At 49.2% G+C, this 16,949-nt stretch overlaps 1 protein-coding gene across 4 annotated transcripts in view; it reads left to right on the top strand.

The window, feature by feature from the left end:
- FGF1 (fibroblast growth factor 1) overlaps nucleotides 1-16,949 on the top strand; it is a 92,431-nt gene that overhangs the window by 66,739 nt on the left and 8,743 nt on the right. For all 4 annotated transcript variants that reach the window (XM_036014700.1, XM_036014699.1, XM_028529044.2 and 1 more), the window contains one exon: nucleotides 4,191-4,393. In XM_036014700.1, the coding sequence (XP_035870593.1) occupies nucleotides 4,225-4,393 (169 nt within the window). In that variant the 5' untranslated portion in view covers nucleotides 4,191-4,224. The remainder of the gene's footprint in view (nucleotides 1-4,190; nucleotides 4,394-16,949) is intronic.

The following is a 16,949-nucleotide window of genomic DNA, read 5'->3' as shown; positions in this document are numbered from 1 at the left end:
GCAGGCAGGTGGCACAGGAGCGAGTGACACTCGCAGGGCCTCAGAGCCAGTCAGTGCGGGCAAGGGGCTGCGCAGCGCCGCCCACTGCACCACACTGAACCGTGACGACTGTGTTCCTGGACAAGAGTGTACGCTTAACATCCTGCTCGTGTGTCCGAGTTCACCTTCTCTTCCACAAGCTGCAGCAGACAAACTATGTCAGCCTTAACACGGGTGTCCCAACAGGCTTGCTGTTCTCCTCACTTTGGTGTCACTGATAAGGCGAGAAAGTCTTCAGGTTTTCCCAAGATTTCAGAGGGCTGGTCTTAGTACTCAACGATGACATAAAGGTCACTGGGTTTGATCTCCTCCATCTCCCAGCTTGCACACGTGCACTCAGACACACACACACACACACACACACACACACAGGGGAGTGGGAAGAGAGAACCCCCTCCCCTGACAGCCAACAAAAAGATAATAATCGCAAGAAGCACAGCTTATAAATTTCTACTATACTTAATGCTTGATTTCACGTAGTTAATGGATTCATTTATTAGAGCAATTTGTGTAAATCCCCAAGGGCCTGCTAAGACTGCTGCCTAATAGGTTCATCATGTCACAGACTTCCTTCATTCCCATCCTCTAATAAACACGGCATTTGCAAGGAACTGTGTAATAAAGAATAATAATAACAATAATAATAATAATAATAATAATAATAATAATAATAATGGCTTTTCATTCCTCTGGGTTTTCCTTTGACAACAAAAGGAAAGTTTTAAAGTCTCACGTGATGCATAAATGCTGCTTCCACAGTCTACCACTTTCACGTTGACTCAAGGCTTATTTTAAGGAGTTGACCTGTCCCCTTTAGGTGTCCAGGTATGGGTCTGCATGGGAGGGTGACGGAGGCAATCTGACGCCAGCACAACCACCCCATCCCTGACCATCTTACTTTGGGGAGCAGGCAGAGAGCAGAGTCATGGCCTTGTGTAACTGCAGGTGGCCTCTGGCAAAGGCGGTTTAACCGGGGAGAGCCCTGCAGGGACAATGTCCAGGAATGGGAGCATCAGGACAATCCTGGCCAGAGCTGGTGCCTTCAACCTCATCCAGCCTACCTGTGCATTGGTTCCCCTCCACACCAACAGATGGAAGCCAGAATGCCAATAGACAGAACCAAATTCTTGCCTGACACTAGAAATGTCTTAATGGGGACTCCCCACTGATGCTGGATCCAGAAGGGAGGCTGTCCCTGATGTGCACAATCGGGAGCACATGGACCTCCACTGGAGAAAACCCAGGGACAAGAAGAAACAAATTTCCACCCACTGAAGACTAACACTACAAATGGCTATTTGTATAGTTAAATGGCAGCCACTAGTACATAATTATTAATTCCTACACCAAATTAAGGATGTAGCTTAGTAAGTGCTTGGAAAAAATTGATAAAACAAAAGACACTGATTATCTTTTAGTTGTATTTTAAGGAAGGAGGATCTTGTACGTTAATGGAGAGGTGATAGGTGAAGAGATCCATGTTTGGAAGAACTGAATTGCTTTACATCAGAAGGGATCCTGAAGAAGGGGAGTGAGAGGGAGATTGGGAGGCCGGGTGGGAAAAGGGGTGAGTAGGGAGACCAAGTGAGAGAGAGAGAGAGAGAGGGAAAGAAAAAGAGAAGTGGACACACAGAATTGGGGGCTTGTGGATGAAAGAGGAGGGTTTGGAAGAAAGCATAAGGGTTTGGGAAGAAAATGCAGTGTGCTGAGCAAGGCAAATGCTGTCGTCTGCCGTGTGAAGTGGGTGCAAACACAGTTTCCTACCTGTCGGTGTGCTGTGTGAAAAGAGTGGGACAGAGTTTGCCATGTGGAGAGAGGGCATTTGGGGTGGTTGGACTTTACATATAGTTTGTATGGCACATGCAGAATTCTCTTTGGATGTCCTTGGAGGGGCCTCAGATGACAACCGGAAATGGGGATGGTATGACTGGCCCGTGTGACTGCCAATGGGGAGAGATGTACCAGAGACATTACCATGCCTAGAGCAGAGGAAACAACACAAATTCTAATTCCAAAGTCACCAGGACAAATTATGCAAATTGTTGCCTTCATTTAGAGCAGAATTAATTTCTGTGGAGTAGCTCCAGAGGCTGTTCTGGGGATGGAGGGTCAGGTGGATGGTGACTGTGCAGAACACAGCAGGCTGGCTGGCCTTCCATGACATTCACAGGGCTCGTTAACGCCTAGTGGCCTGGGTTCTCCTGGGGAGGAGGAGATGATGGGTCCCACCCTGAGGCTGGCATGTGGGCCAAGGCCAGAGCTGTTGGTGGTGGTTAATTACCAACATCTGGGTCACAAATAAATAACTTAATTTGTGGCTGAAACCACAGGTAGTACCAAACCCTACATACCACATTTTCCTATACGTACATACCTATGATAAACTTTAATTTATAAATGAGGCACAGTAGGAGAATAACAACAATAACTAATAATAAAACAGGACAAGTATAACAATATACTGTAATAAGAGTTAGGTAAATGTCTTTGGGGCCATCATGAAGTAAGATAAGGGTTCCTTGAACACAAGCACGGTGATTCTGCAACAATCCGATAACCGAGACGGCGCACTGCCAAACAGGTGAAACAGTATGAATGTGCTGGACGAGAGGAGATTCGTGTCCCAGGTGGGAAGGGGCAGGATGCTGGGAGGTTCTGTCGGGCTGCTCAGAGCACTGCACAGTTTAAAACTTGGGGATTGTTCATTTCTGGAATTTTTCATTTGGTATTTTCAGACCACAGTTGACCACGGTAACTGAAACCACAGAAAGGGAAACCGTGGCTGGAGAGGTGGAGAACTGCTGCAACACCACAGTATCAGTGAGGTCGCTGCACTTTTCCTGGTGATCGAGGGCAAGTTAGGGCTTTGTTTCAACAGACCCGTCTAGGGGCTCAGCTCCATCGCTTACTAGCTTTGACCTCCGACACCACTGCGCATCTCTAAGTTTTGACTTCATTTTATTTAAAAAAAAAAACAAAACAAAACCAGGGATACTATTGATGCCTGTCTCAAAGGGGTACAGTGAAGATTACATGAATTAACTTGTAGCCCAGAATACATTAATGATGATGGTCATTATTAGTATAAGGCCACTTGATAACCAATGCGACAATCAGTATCTACTCACGCTTGTGAAGGTCCCGTGTTGGTGGCCTGGTCTCTTGACCTCTGCCTTGCTGTTGTGGTCACCCAGCACGTCATTCTCCTAAACGGTGGGGACATGCAGATGCTTTTTAATGCTTGGAGGTATAATCGATGCTTTTTTGCTCTAGTACATTGTAAATTTGCATGCAGTGGGCAGAAACAACATTAGAGGATTATAATATGCAATATAGTGGTTTCTGAGTCATAATAAGTACGTCTCATTAGACAATAAATAGGCTGAAGATGGCCTTGGGACAAGAGACACCTTCTCTGTGACATGGGATATGTGAGCTGCGGAAGCAGGCAATGACTGGCATAGCCTTCACAAGGGTGTCTCAGAAAACTTCCCATGGTTCTGTGCCTGCCGTTTAAAAACCCCACCAAACACCCCCATGTGCCGTTTCCCAGTGCCAGCTGCATTCCCAACAGCAAACCCGGAATTTTCCTCCAGAGGCGAGCCCACAGCTATCCCTGTCGTGGGGGTCCAGGGGGGCCCCATGTGAGTCTGCCAGGTCTCGAGGGCCCGGGTCCTCTGTGCTGCCTCTGCACCTGGGCCTGGCGGTGCCCAGTCCAAACAGTGGGAGGGGGGAGGGCAAAACCTCAGTGCCGGCCTCTCGGCTTTTGTGGGTTTCAGCCGGACCCTGGGTGTTATTTTAGGGCAACTTCGGTATTTAATTTGAGGATGTGTGTGGATCAGAAGGAGGGACCAACACATTTTTTTTCCCTTGGCCAAATGATTAAATTTAAAGTTCTAAAAAACGCACAGCTTGATCCAAAGCTGTGTCCAATTGGGACGTGAGAAATGCCCGACAATCCCTCCCATGCGGGGCCATCCTCCCTTAACCGCTGGCCACCATGCAGGGCCCGCACTGTGGGCATCCCCTGGCCAGTCGGTGGTTCCAGGCCAACCAGAGCCCTGCACCCCGAGGCTCTCTTTCCCTTCTTGAAAGCGTGCCTTGAACCTTTGCTGGAAGAACATTCTACAGGTTTGTTTGATTTCTTACAGCCGTGAAAACACCCTGACCAGCAGCCGCTGAGCCATGGCTGAAGGGGAAGTCACCACGTTCACAGCCCTGACCGAGAAGTTTAATCTGCCTCTGGAGAATTACAAGAAGCCCAAACTTCTCTACTGCAGCAATGGGGGCCACTTCCTGAGGATCCTTCCAGATGGTACAGTGGATGGAACAAGGGACAAGAGCGACCAGCACAGTAAGCACCCATCTCCTTGGAGCCCCTCGCCTTTCTGGCACCTTCCTTAGTCAAGGGTGGGGGAAGGGAGGGTGTCTGAATCCTGGTGCCCTCTTCTCCAGGGTCCTATTCAGGCATGACACTCTGGGAGGCGGGGTGATATAAATGTGGGAAGGGTCTGGGTGTGGAAAAGAGACTTGTGAGAGCCACCGTTGACCTAAAGGGGATTCTGTTGACTTACACAACTGCTTTGAGACCAGAGGTGGCGGCCAGTGTTTAATTGTTCAGATTTCTGTTGCACGTGAGCAGTCTGGCCCCTGAGGCTGGTCAGGGTCCCATTTGCTCGATGAGGGGCAGAGATGCGTGGGGCAGGGGCGATAAAATTTGTACCGATACTCGGGCTCAGGTTCAAGTTTCCTGACTCTCTGGGTTACCTTTCCACTGGGCTTGATTTGTGACATCCTAGTTCAGATTGGAGTCTTACACGTCATAATTCATGCAGCTCCCGCTCCACACGTCCTGCAGATGTGGCTGTGGTAGCCGGGAGGGGTGAGGTCCTCCAGACCTTATGGAAACTGGAGAGCAGGGGCAACTCCAGCCGAAAGCTGAATATCACTTCCGGGCTCTCCTGCCAGCCCAGCTCTCAGATGGCGGTGTTGGCAAACACGGTTAAAACTTCAGAGAAAAGAATCTACTTGACTATCAAAGAATAAAAGTGTCTTCCTTCTGCTTTAGTGCTCCGGGGTTGGTGTGTGCCGAGGTTAGGTGCCAGGTCCCAGTGCCGTGCTGTCCGGAGCTCCCTGAGTTGCCCTGAGGCGTCAGCTATTGTGGAGAAGCCAAAAGTCATATCTGATCCGTGCTAGGAGGATGAAAGGCCCAAGCCTGTCACAAGTGGGGAGAAGGAAAGTGGGGATGAAATGAGGAGACGCAAGGCTGTGGCTCTCATCTCCAGTCAGGGCTCCTGCGGAGGGCTGAGGGTGAGGCTTGCAGCTGCAGGGTTAGATGTGTTGGGCCTGGTTTTGATGGCTTGTCTTCAAATGGACCTTCTGAATGCCTGGTACTCTGTGAAAAATAGGCACCAGAGCGAGGCAAAAAATAATCTATTTAGCACGTCAGCTGTACAGAAGCAATGTTTACTGCAAATAAATCACCTTAGATCGTAGTCTGTTGTGTGAGGCAAGCCACGCAATTTGTGTGATCTGTCCCACTCCACACAGGGAACATTGTGTGTTTCTCCAAGGTTTGAAACATCTCTAATAAGTTCCATCAGTTTTCTGAACTGACAAGAATGCTCTCTGGTCCTCGGAATCTCAGGGGAAAGACAGTCTTGGTGATGTGCTCCTCGGGGCTAAGATGGCTCTCTCGGGAAACTTGGAATTCTGGGGTAACAAGAGGTAACAATGACAATGTCCAAGTAATGGAATTTCTGTGCAAATGGCATATGTCTTCATTGTCACCATTCTATCATCAACATATAGATCGTGCTCTGGGTAGGTAATACTGGGACTTCTGAGTAGTGCTGAGGATTTGGCCGCCTCACCAAAGATATCAGGGACTCTTGGAATGCAGGCAGCCTTAGGGGGGTGGGCGAGGAGGTCTGCAGGCAAGTAATGCTGGATGAATGATTTGCCAAGTGAACTTGGGAGAGCTACGGAACCTTTCTGGCCTCACTCTTCTCACTTATACAACAATAATATTACTTGCCTCACAGGTTTCTTGAGAAGACTAAGTGAGATAATGTAGAGAAAAATCTGGGTACTGTCCCTTGGCCCAGAGTAAGCACATGTTGGTTAACGTTGCTATTGTTGACATCGCTGTTGTCATTGTCGTCACCACAAAGATTAATGCATATTCCACCCAGCACACCCAGAATAGAGTTAACACTTAGGACCTTCCCTAGTTTTTTCTCTTCAATAACTGCCTTCCAGGAAGGCCAGGGGGTCTAGCTTCAGCTTTTGATTCAATGCCTCTTGGGCAACATTCAGAGTTCGTGTGTTGGCCTCTGTACTTATTCTAGAACCGCCTGAAAACAAGGGTCCGGGAGGGAGAAATCAGAGTAAGTGCAGTGAGGGAGCAGAAGTCCATCCCTGTGCCTGCCAGTGCCGGGAGAACTAAATAAGCCCCACGCCCTCTGGAGTCGGGGGCCTGAGATGAGGGGTCGGAAAGCCTGCGTTCACATTCCTGTGCTGCCACTTTCTAACTGGAGCTACAACCGACCGTTAGCATCTTCTCCGTTTTGCACGAAGTGCTCTGCAGAAGCAGCTTCAAGCCTCCAGCCTCATGACCTTCCGATCATCCTCTCCTATCTGGAACTGTGGGTGTCTCCAGTGCTCCCAGCTGTCTGTCCTTATGGAAAATATTGAGACTCAGTTCCCCCACCTGTGGAATGACAGTCATAACACTGCCATGTGTACTCGACAACACTGAAAACCCATGAGATCCTGCAGCCAAGGGGACTCCTTGGCTTGGATGCACCCACTGAACGTGGTTCTGTCGCCCTCTTCTGCCCAGTGGCGGTACTGCCAGAACCCTTCTCAATTTCAAGTATGATTCAGAAACATAATCAACCTGGACAGGCATGGAGTGGACGATCCCTGACTGACTGATTCCCTGGTTTGAGCATGATCAGGTACAGAGCCGTACTCTTAAGACGTCCTTCAGGAAGAATGATTTCTAAAAGCCAAACAAATATTTACAGAAATCTACATAAATCATTCAAGATGGAACTGTATGACTGCCAGCTCTACAATGCAAAAAACAAAACAAAACAAAATAGAAAAATAAACAAAAAACTCCTTTCACAGCTTATCTTTGTCCCCTGGGCAAAACTGGGAAGTTTTCAAAACTGGTCTCCTTCCTCCAGGACAAGTTCCCAAGCACCTAACAGGAGGCCTCTGGGGAGTGGTGCACACCTGCAAGGGCTGCTTGCACACAGGCTTTGTAGTGCGGCTCTGAGTAAGGTGTGTGCACTGATGGGACTTCCTGCCCTTCACAACAATTCCCACTACAGCGGCACTGCCGGCCAGGAGCTTGTTCCTTGCCTCCTCGCAGACGCCAGGCAAGAGCTGCAGGCTGTGAGAAGGGGCTTGGGGGCCGGTTGTGAGAAGATCCCAGTCGACTCCCAGGGCCTTTCTTCATGGCGAAGGGCATCAGATATATCATTGGTGAATATATTCTCCTATTCAGTGGGTTGTCTTTTTGTTTTGTTGATGGTTTTGTCATCCTTACTTTTCGCCCCCATGGGCGAAGGGTAAACGAGACATCACAGGGAGAGGGAGGACCCTGGAAGAGGAACAGCTGCAGGAAACATGGCCATTTGAGGAGCGTGCCAGGCAGCTCTCCTTGGAGTTGGAATCCCACATTTGTTTGTGTGATTCTTTAATGCCTTTCTCCCACCACGGGCCCCCTGCGGATGGGGACCCAGAGCCCAGCACTGTAATTGCTGCGGCTAACACTGTGCCCGGCAGTTGGTATGCCGTCTGATGAACATTAATTTGATGAGTGAATGAATCATATTGCTGGTAGGTAAATCCAACTTCAACAGTATAGTGAGTAGATACCAGTGGAGCACCTGGATGCGCCAGGCTCTGACTGGACACTTACATTTCTGCCTAGCTACAGCCCCGTGTGGTTACAAATGATTGTCACTCTGTGAACACTGAGCTAACAGGGCATGTGACCGGCAAGTGACTGGGAAATCCCCGTACAGAATCCCCGGCTGCTTCTTCCAAGACCAGAGCTCTCTCCATATCCCACCACTGCTCCCGACAGCAGTGCCGTGGCTGTGGTTTTGCCCCACAAGGGGATTAAATAAACACACTGGTTCACAGAGCCTGTCCTGGGGGTCGGATGGACAAGGGCACAGGTCCCATCACCACTTACTCGTTCCAAGTCACCGTGGGGAAGCTACCTCTCCTCCATGTGCCTCAGCTTCCTTGTTTTAAAAGTAAGGATGACAAAACCATCAACAAAACAAAAAGACAACCCACTGAATGGGAGAATATATTCACCAGTGATATATCTGATAAAGGGTAGAGATCCAAAATATACAAGAAACTCATATACCTCAAGAACCAAAACAAACAAATAAATAATTTGATTAAAAGAATGGGCAGAGGACATGAAAAGACACTTCTCCAAAGAGGACATACAGATGGCCAATAGACATATGGAAAGATGCTCAACATCACTAATCATCAGAGAAATGCAAATTAAAACCACACTGAGATACCATCTCATATCAACCAGAATGGCTATTATGAAAAAATTAACAGATACCATATGTCGATTAGGATGTGGAGAAAAACGAACCCTTGTGTGCTGTCGGGGGGACTTCAAATTGGTGCAGCCACTGTGGAAACAGTATTGAGACTCCTCAAAAAACTAAAAATAGATATACCAGCAATTCCACCTCCAGATATTTATCCAAAGGGGGAAAAAAGCTCTACTTCAAAGAGATATGTGCACCCCTCTGTTCATTGCAGCATTGTTTACAATAGCAAAGGCAACCCAGGTGTCCATCGGTAGATGAATGGATAAAGATGTGGTGCTTATATTCTATAGAATATTATGCAGCAATAAAAAGGAATGAAATATTGCCATTTGTGACAACATAGATGGATCTAGAAAGTATCGAGCTAAATGAAATAAATTAGATAGGGAAAGGCAAATACTGTATGGTTTCCATTATGTGTGGAACCTAAAAAAGAAAACAAAGGAACCAAAACCAAACCAAACCAAACCAAACAAAACAGACTCCTTGAAACAGAGACCAAAGGGATGGTTGGCAGAAGAGCGGAGGATGGGGGCTGGGTGAAGAGGTAAAAGGGAATGTAATCATGATACTATGGTAAGTTCACACGGGGACAGGTGATGACTCGAGTTAGTGGGATGATCACATTGCAAGGTATAAAAATGTTGGATTGCTATATTGTATACCTGAAAATTATATAACTAATATAATAATTATACCAACTATATTTAAGTAAGAAAATTTGGATTAAATAAAAAACAAGGATGACAAGGGTACCTGTTTCATAGGAAAGTAGGAATTTTAAGTGTGATGATGTTTGTAAGAGTGTTTAACACACTACTGAGCACACAGTAAGTGTTCAAAAGTGGCTTCATCATCCTCATCATCATCCCTGAGCTTCCTTGGCCTTCCTCCTCTAGCCATCTGATCTTCAGAGTTGGTTAAGTGAAATAACTGCAACGCTTGCTCACCAAACTGAGGGTGACTCCTCACCTCAGTGTCTCTGGGACCATCTGGGTTTGTCAATCTCAAGGCCGGGCCTGTAGGTCGAGTGTGCCCAGGCACGGACCGGGCCAGCCCTGCCCCGCCTCTCGTCTCCAGTAAAGCACAGAAAGGCTCCCTGTCAGATTCCTGTCCTTCTGCTGGAGCTTCCCTTCTGGCATTGGGGCCCACAACTCATTCCTCAATGGGACTCATAATGGGAACAGTAGCTGGAGAATAAAAATAAGCTCACGAGAATCCCCCACCTGCAGCCCCTCCTGCAGTCTGCAGCCCCTCCTGCAGTCTGCACCCCTGGCCTCCCCGAGCACGTAAGAGGCTGCATGCGCAGCAGGATTCCTGGCACCACTCGCCACACAGATGGAAATGTTCTGAGCAAAGTGTGTGCCAATCAAATATTTATAAATCAAACCACATCCTAAAGGCACCAGGGGAGTTGGCTGGTCAAAAGCACGCTACTTTGCAGCCCTTCCTAAAGGGCAGGCTCCTTCTCCCCAGTGAAACCCCACCCGCCCCTGGTTTCCAGGCATCCAGGCTTCCGTTCTCCGGCCTGCCGTGACGTGGAGCCTGATGGCAAAGGTGCTCTGCTCTCACCAGCTTGGGCCAAAAGTCAAAACAGCTTTTCACAAGACCAGTGTGGGCAAAGAGGGACCCTCCTGCCAGAGGCTGGGAGCAGAGCAGGTCTGCAAGCAGGAAGCCCCCCCCCCCCCCCCCCGCCGCACAGCAGGGTGTCCTCGCCTTGGCCGGTGGTGATGCCAGAAGGCTCCCCACCCCTCCTCCCCACACACCCCTTATCTGGTTATACAAACGGGATTTTTCTAGATAAACTTGAAAAAATATATACATCACACAGGCCATGGACTGTAACAAAATTTTCCAGGCACCTTTTTCAGACTCAAAAGGGGAAGCAGACGCCTTTACACATTCTAAGAAAAGTCTTTTTCAGATATATATGTATTCCAAACCACTGGAATTTTTTTTCCATAAACTCAATTTTTTTTTCCTCACCGTCTTTCTCTAATGTTTTATGGAGCCCGGCTTGCGGCGACATTTTAATTATAAATGCCACTGACATAAAACAACCTCACAGAGCTCTGAATGAGGCTGACCTCACTCTGGGTAAACACGGCAAAGGACGGGAAGTCTCGACCCAGAATAAACCAGGCACGTAATCTCTTCTGGCCTCTCCTTGGAGGGCAGAGGTGGAACTCACACTTAACGGCCACGGATGCTGCAGAAGCACAACTTCCCTCTGCACATGCGTCTCCCTAAACGACCAGTTGTAACCATATTTTAAAAAACTCCTAGAGTGGCACAGGAAGATGGGAGTGAGGATGACCTGGAACTGGGACACGAGGTGCAGGGGCACTGGCAGGCTCATGACACCTTACCCTTCTACCCCTGGAAAGTAGGAATCATGCACCTCACTGCCAATGAACTGCTGCTGAGAGTCCTCAGCAGGCTCTGAGGAGCAGAAGAGAAAACCAGAGATACAGACTTACCGTCGCTCAGAAAAAAGGTCGAACACCTAGCTGGGGGGGGCCGGCATATCCGCTCAAAAGTGCTGGGTTCGCCTTTACGCAGGTTCCTCTAAGATCTGTGAAGGGGTCCAAAGGAAGAGCAGGGGATGAGGGTGGGGCACAATCTGCAAGGCGATCTTGTACCCTTCAGTAGCTGGATGTTTCTTTTTGACCAAGAGGCCATTCTCAAATCAGCACAACCGAATGCAGCAGTCCCCAACCTTTCAGGCACCAGGGCCCAGTGTCGTGGAAGCCAATTTTTCCATGGACCAAGGTGGGGGAGTGGTTTCTGGGTGACTCCAGCACGTGCCATTCAAGCTCACCTCACACTGTGAGGCCCGGTTCCTAACAGGCCCAGATCCGTCTGTGGCCGGAGGTTGGAGACCCTTGCCCTAATGCATTCCTGGCACAGGGGCACAGGAGTCCACCAAGCAAACACTTCCAACCTTCTCATAGCACATTTCCATAGTGCTTTGTAAATCTGATTCCTCTAAGAACTTTATGTCTAACACTGAAGTACTTTTAAAAATACTGCCTTCTGTTTCTTCTGCTAGGTCAAGAGTTGCTGTCCGCAGTTCAGAACTGGGGAACAACAGGGGCGCTATGGATCAGCAACTTATCTCATTTTTCAAAAAGTGCTCCCCCCTCACGCTTGGGTGCTTTAGAGCCACTGACCTTCCTGCTCACACATAGCAAGTACTTGCCCTCCCATAGGATAAAGGGGAGGTGCTCCCCCCGCCTGGTGCTAACCTGGTGCAAGGTGCTGAACAAGGAAACTGAACAGAAGGGTGTGGCTTTAGTGGCCCCCACCCTGGGACCGCCTCACCAGCTTCCCTGGGCCCCTGCCTGCCTCGGAGAACGTTCTCCTTTACGGACACCTGTGTCCAGAACGACATGGTCCCGGGGGTCAAGCCCGTGCTGGGTCATGGGGCACCACAGGGGGTATCGGGAGTAAGAGATGCAAGTCAGCTCGGAACATGTGCCCACTGACCAAGAGCTGGGCTTTATATGTCAACCATCCCCCGAAAAGTGCGGAGGAGAATTCTACCAGCACCGCCAACCCCGTCGCCCTGAGTTGCCCAGTGTGACCAGCTGGCAGTTCTTGCTCAGAATTGTGTCTTCAAAGAAATGAAGAGTTAGGGTGAGGAGAAGTTCTCCCGAGCACCCTCCCCCATCCTAGTCCTTCTTTCCATCCTCCCCAGAGCAGCAGCTGCATGGCTTGGAGGGGGTCCGTTTTTCTGTTTTACTCCCTATAGACTCATGAGCGATGCAGTGTTGTTGTTGTTTCAGCAAAATTTTCATCAAGGTTTTACTGTATTCTTTCGAAATTTGCTCTTTTCACTATGCATTATTTTCTGCTTCTCCTTGAAAGAATATGTATATATTCTCTGTACACACACACACACACACACACACACACACATATATGGGGGGGAGGAGGGAGAGTGTTTTTGTTGTAGTTGTTGCACTTTTGTTTGCTTTTAGCTCAAAAATAAGCTAGTTTTTTCTGTTTGTTGCTTTAGCATTCAGGGGGTCATCTGTAGCCCTAACTGAGTGTAAGCCCCTGAGGGCAGCGCCCCTGTGAGGCCCTGAGCTCAGTTCCCAGCACACAATAGGGGGTTCATGAGTATGTGTTGACTGAATGGCTTTGCCCTTGGCTCCCAGAGGGAGGAGCTGGGGCTGCCGCCAGGCTGTGTGGCCAGCTCCTCCCTCTCTTTCTGAGCCCCTTGCTCTCGCTCTCCCCTTTCCACTCTCGCTCGGCAGCAGCTCGGGAGGATGTGGGCTTGGAAAACTGGAATGAAGTCACACTAGGGAGTTGGACACCTAGTCGGTTACACGGGCAGCTCGGGCTGGGTGTTACTCCTTCCTGCCAGCCCTGCTTGCAGAAGGATATATGTTTAGGGAACTTAGCCAGAAGGAAATCCAGTGAAAATGAGCTATGAAACTTGGACATCCTGGAGAAATAATATTTACAGAGGAAACTCTTGAGACGAACTCTCACCAGTGTAACAACCCAGTGCTGGGGCTCTGGCCGAGAACTGACTCATGTGCCGAGCGGCGCTGGCTCGCGCTCCGCGAGGCCTCGCACGGCCCGAAGGGGGCTCGGCAGCCGGCAAAGCAGCTCCGCTCTCCCCCACGGCAACATGAATGGGGACTGTTTAAGGCAAAGAACAGAAATGAACTAGGGAATAAAAAGCTTTATAAGGTCTTCCTTGATGGTGATGACATGTCACCACAGGTGCATCAGTTACAGCAGAGGTGCCGGTGGGTCTGCTGGGGAGCACCCTGAACGGGTAGACTGTGTGTTTGGGGGCGGGGCATGTGGGAACTCTCTGTGCCTCCCCCACTTTTGCTGTGAGCCTGGAGCTGCTCTGAAAACAGGCACTTTTAAGGAAGCAACTTCTTTGATTACCTGAAAGGGTTTGCCCCTTGGGATTTCTGTGGCACCTATGATGTGTTTGACCAAATACCTAAATATAGGGGTGGCACCCCAATACGCACCATAATTAAAATGCCAAAGGTTAAAGATCAAGAGAAGGGAGGGGTGTGGGAGAAGGGGTGGGAGAAGCGGTGGGAGGCGATTAGGGGATTAAGAGCTATGAACAGGTAGTTACAGAATAGCCATGGGGATGTGAAGTACAGTATGGGAAAGGGAGCAGTCAAAGAACTTATACGCAGGACCCTGACCCATAGACATGAACAAGAGTGGGCGTATTGCCTGAGGGAGTGGGGGTTGCTGGGTAGAGGGGGGCAAAGCGGGAAGAATCAGGACAACTGTAATAGCATTGTCAATGAAATATAATAAAAAAATAAACGAGTAAATATAGGAGCTGGAAAAACGTCCCAGGGAGCTAACATCACCCTGTATGCTGTGGCTACAGAAGGGATTCTGGACGCTCATCTGCGTCTTGCTCCGGTCTGACCTTGAACATGAGGGAGTTCAAGAAGGGGAGTGAGTATGACTTGATCCGGCCCAATGTTTCCACAATTGGAGCTCGAGGCGTTTTACAAAAGAGGGAAAAGCGGGATACTTGGACTGCTTAAACCCGGGTTCTGGTCATGGTTTCCCCCCTGACTGCGACAGGGGTAAACCACCCTCTCACCGAGCTCCAGTCTTCTCACCTGTAGGACAGAGCCCATGCCACCGCCCTCCGGGGAGTGCTCTGAGGGGCGGTGAAGTCACCTCAGCGCAGGGAAGTGACAGTACCGGGCACTTGCCAGGCGCTGTGCCCAGACTTACCCCTCACAACTGCTCCACGAAGCAGGCACCACCACGAGAGGTGAGGAGGCAGGGAACGACTCACCCGGCGGCCGCACCGCTGACACGTGGACAAGCAGCACTTGCACGCGTGCAGGCCGATGTGGAGCCTGCGCTCCAAGTTTGCACTGCGTGTACACCAAGGCGGAGACCGGCGTGCTCTCTGCCCGGCTCGCTGCAGGTGCAGTAGATGGCTGCCTCCCTTCAGTCTCTCGTAGACACACAGGGCTACACTGAGAAACTGATAGAAGAAATGTGTGTGAAAGTTCTCTGAAAACCACACATGAAAACACAGAGAATTTTTAAATATGCTTTACTGAGATAGATTCACCCATGTAAAGTGAACAATTCAGTGGTTTTTCTTATATTCAGAGTTAGGCAACCATCTCTACAATCAACTTTAGAACATTTTCGTCACCTCCCAAAAAACCCTATACCCCCTAACCACAACCCTCCCTTCACTCTCCCAGGCCCCTCCTCAGCCCCTGGCCACCACTCCTCTCCTTCCTATCTCTGCCAATTTGCCTACTCTGGACACTGCGTTTAAGTGGAATCACAAAATATGTGGTCTGTTGCAACTGGCTTATTTCACTTGGCATGTTTTCAAAATTCATCCACCTTTTTGTTTCCTTTGTTCCTTTTTATACAATATATGCGACTGTATCTGGTATTGTTATCAACTGTATTCACTCGCTTCATAGACTGTTACAGCTGGAGAAACCCTGAGAGGCTGAACCCAGGTGCCTCTCGTTGTACCGACAGGAGACTGTGGCCGGAGGTTCCGCTGGCCGAGGCGGTCTCATAGAGGGCTGGTGGCAGAGCCCAGCCTTGAGCCTTACTACTCTCAACTTGGTCCCATCTTCACTTCACAAGGCGATATTGGAAACATAACTAAAAGCTGACAGCTTATTGATGAATGGATGAGCAGAGTCATCTCTGCAAATATCAGCAAAACATTATCCATTCAACAATTAGCTGTCCCCAGAGGGCAGGGCATGGTGTGAGGTGCTGGAGACCTAATCGGGAGCAGGCCAGACAAGATCCCTGCCCTTTATCCCAGTGTGCATTCTCCTGGGGAGGCAGAAATAAGTGAGCAAACCCCTAAGAGATAAAAAACAATTGTACTTTGTATAAAGTGCCATGAAGGAAACAAACAAGGGGCGAGAAGGATGACTATCTGGGGACCAAGGTGGTGGGGGTGCGATGGGAAAGGTGACAGGACCCACCATACAGATTGTCATAAGGTGCTGGGGTGGGAAAGGCCTCTCTGAGGAGGGGGTGTTAGGCTGGGGCCTGCAGGAGGAAAAGGATCAGGACAAAGAAGGTGCCAGACACAGGGTTGAGCACGTGCAAAGGTCCTGAGGCAGTAAATAGCTTGGTGTGTTGAAGGAGTCGGATGGGCAAAGCACTGACTGACTGAGCAAGAGGTGTGCTCTGAGGCTAGAATGGGGAGGGCCCAATCACCGTGGAGGACCTTTAGCCTGCTCTCTCAGAGCTAGCTGAAGTTAGGAGCCCCCTGGGAGAGGAGGTCAGTGGCTTCCCTTCCTTTCTCCATGAGTTAGATAAACTCCACTTCCCGCAGGAAGCTAGAGGAGGCCCCAAGTCTCTTCAGCAAAGACTCCCAAGGACAAGGACACTGAAGCTTCAATGGGGTGATGTAACTATGTATCCCCCTAGGAATGAATCAGGAGATAAGGAAAACAGGAGATAAGGAAATAAAATACAGATATATTCATAGGGAAGTAGTGATTATGGTTAAATGATTATGGTATAGCCACATAATGGAATACAATTCAACTGGTAAAAAAAAGGGGAGGCAACCCTCTTCAGTAATGAAATGAGAAGATCTCCAATTAGCTGATCAGGCCAACAAACAAAAACCAGTGTGCAGAATTGTGCCTATGGGATCTTACCGCTTGCGTATGAAAAGGCAGGAGGGAAAACATGTATTTGCTCATATGGGCATAAAATTTCTCCAGCAGGATCCATCTAAGACACACCCAGGAGGGGTTTACTTGTCTGTCTGAGTTTCCCCCGGACAAGGTGTTCTGGGAGGAGGACAAGGGTCTTGTCTGTCCTGTTTACTGCTGTATCCCCCCTGGTTGCAAATGGGAGGCTAAAAGGGGTAGGGGGGCATTTTTATTGTCTCCTCTTATGTTGTTTCTGAATTTGAAATGTGGTATAATTATTACTCAAAGACATTAAATAAGAAAGAAAAATGAAGAAAAAGCAATGAGGGGTCTCGATGTGCCAACCAAAGCTCGGTGTTCTCTCCAGCTCCCCCTGGCCCTCGGGGTCAGACAAAGCGGACCCTTGGAGTGGGCCACGCGCCTTCCGTGGAAACACTGAGTCCAGATCCCACTCCTCGTCATAACGATGGCTGTGATAGTCAGTGACCAAAGACATGGACCAGAAGAGTCCAAAATGCATTTTGATTCCCAAATATAAACCACCAAAATGCCCCCCTCCACACCCTGGCTGGGTGGCTCCATTAGTTGGAGCATTGGCCCCTACGCCAAAAGGTTGTGGGTTCAATCCCCAGTCAGG

This window comes from Phyllostomus discolor, chromosome 13, assembly GCF_004126475.2.
Source record: "Phyllostomus discolor isolate MPI-MPIP mPhyDis1 chromosome 13, mPhyDis1.pri.v3, whole genome shotgun sequence".
In the NCBI taxonomy this organism is placed as follows: Eukaryota; Metazoa; Chordata; class Mammalia; order Chiroptera; family Phyllostomidae; genus Phyllostomus; species Phyllostomus discolor.
This window is presented reverse-complemented; position numbering and strand designations above follow the sequence as displayed.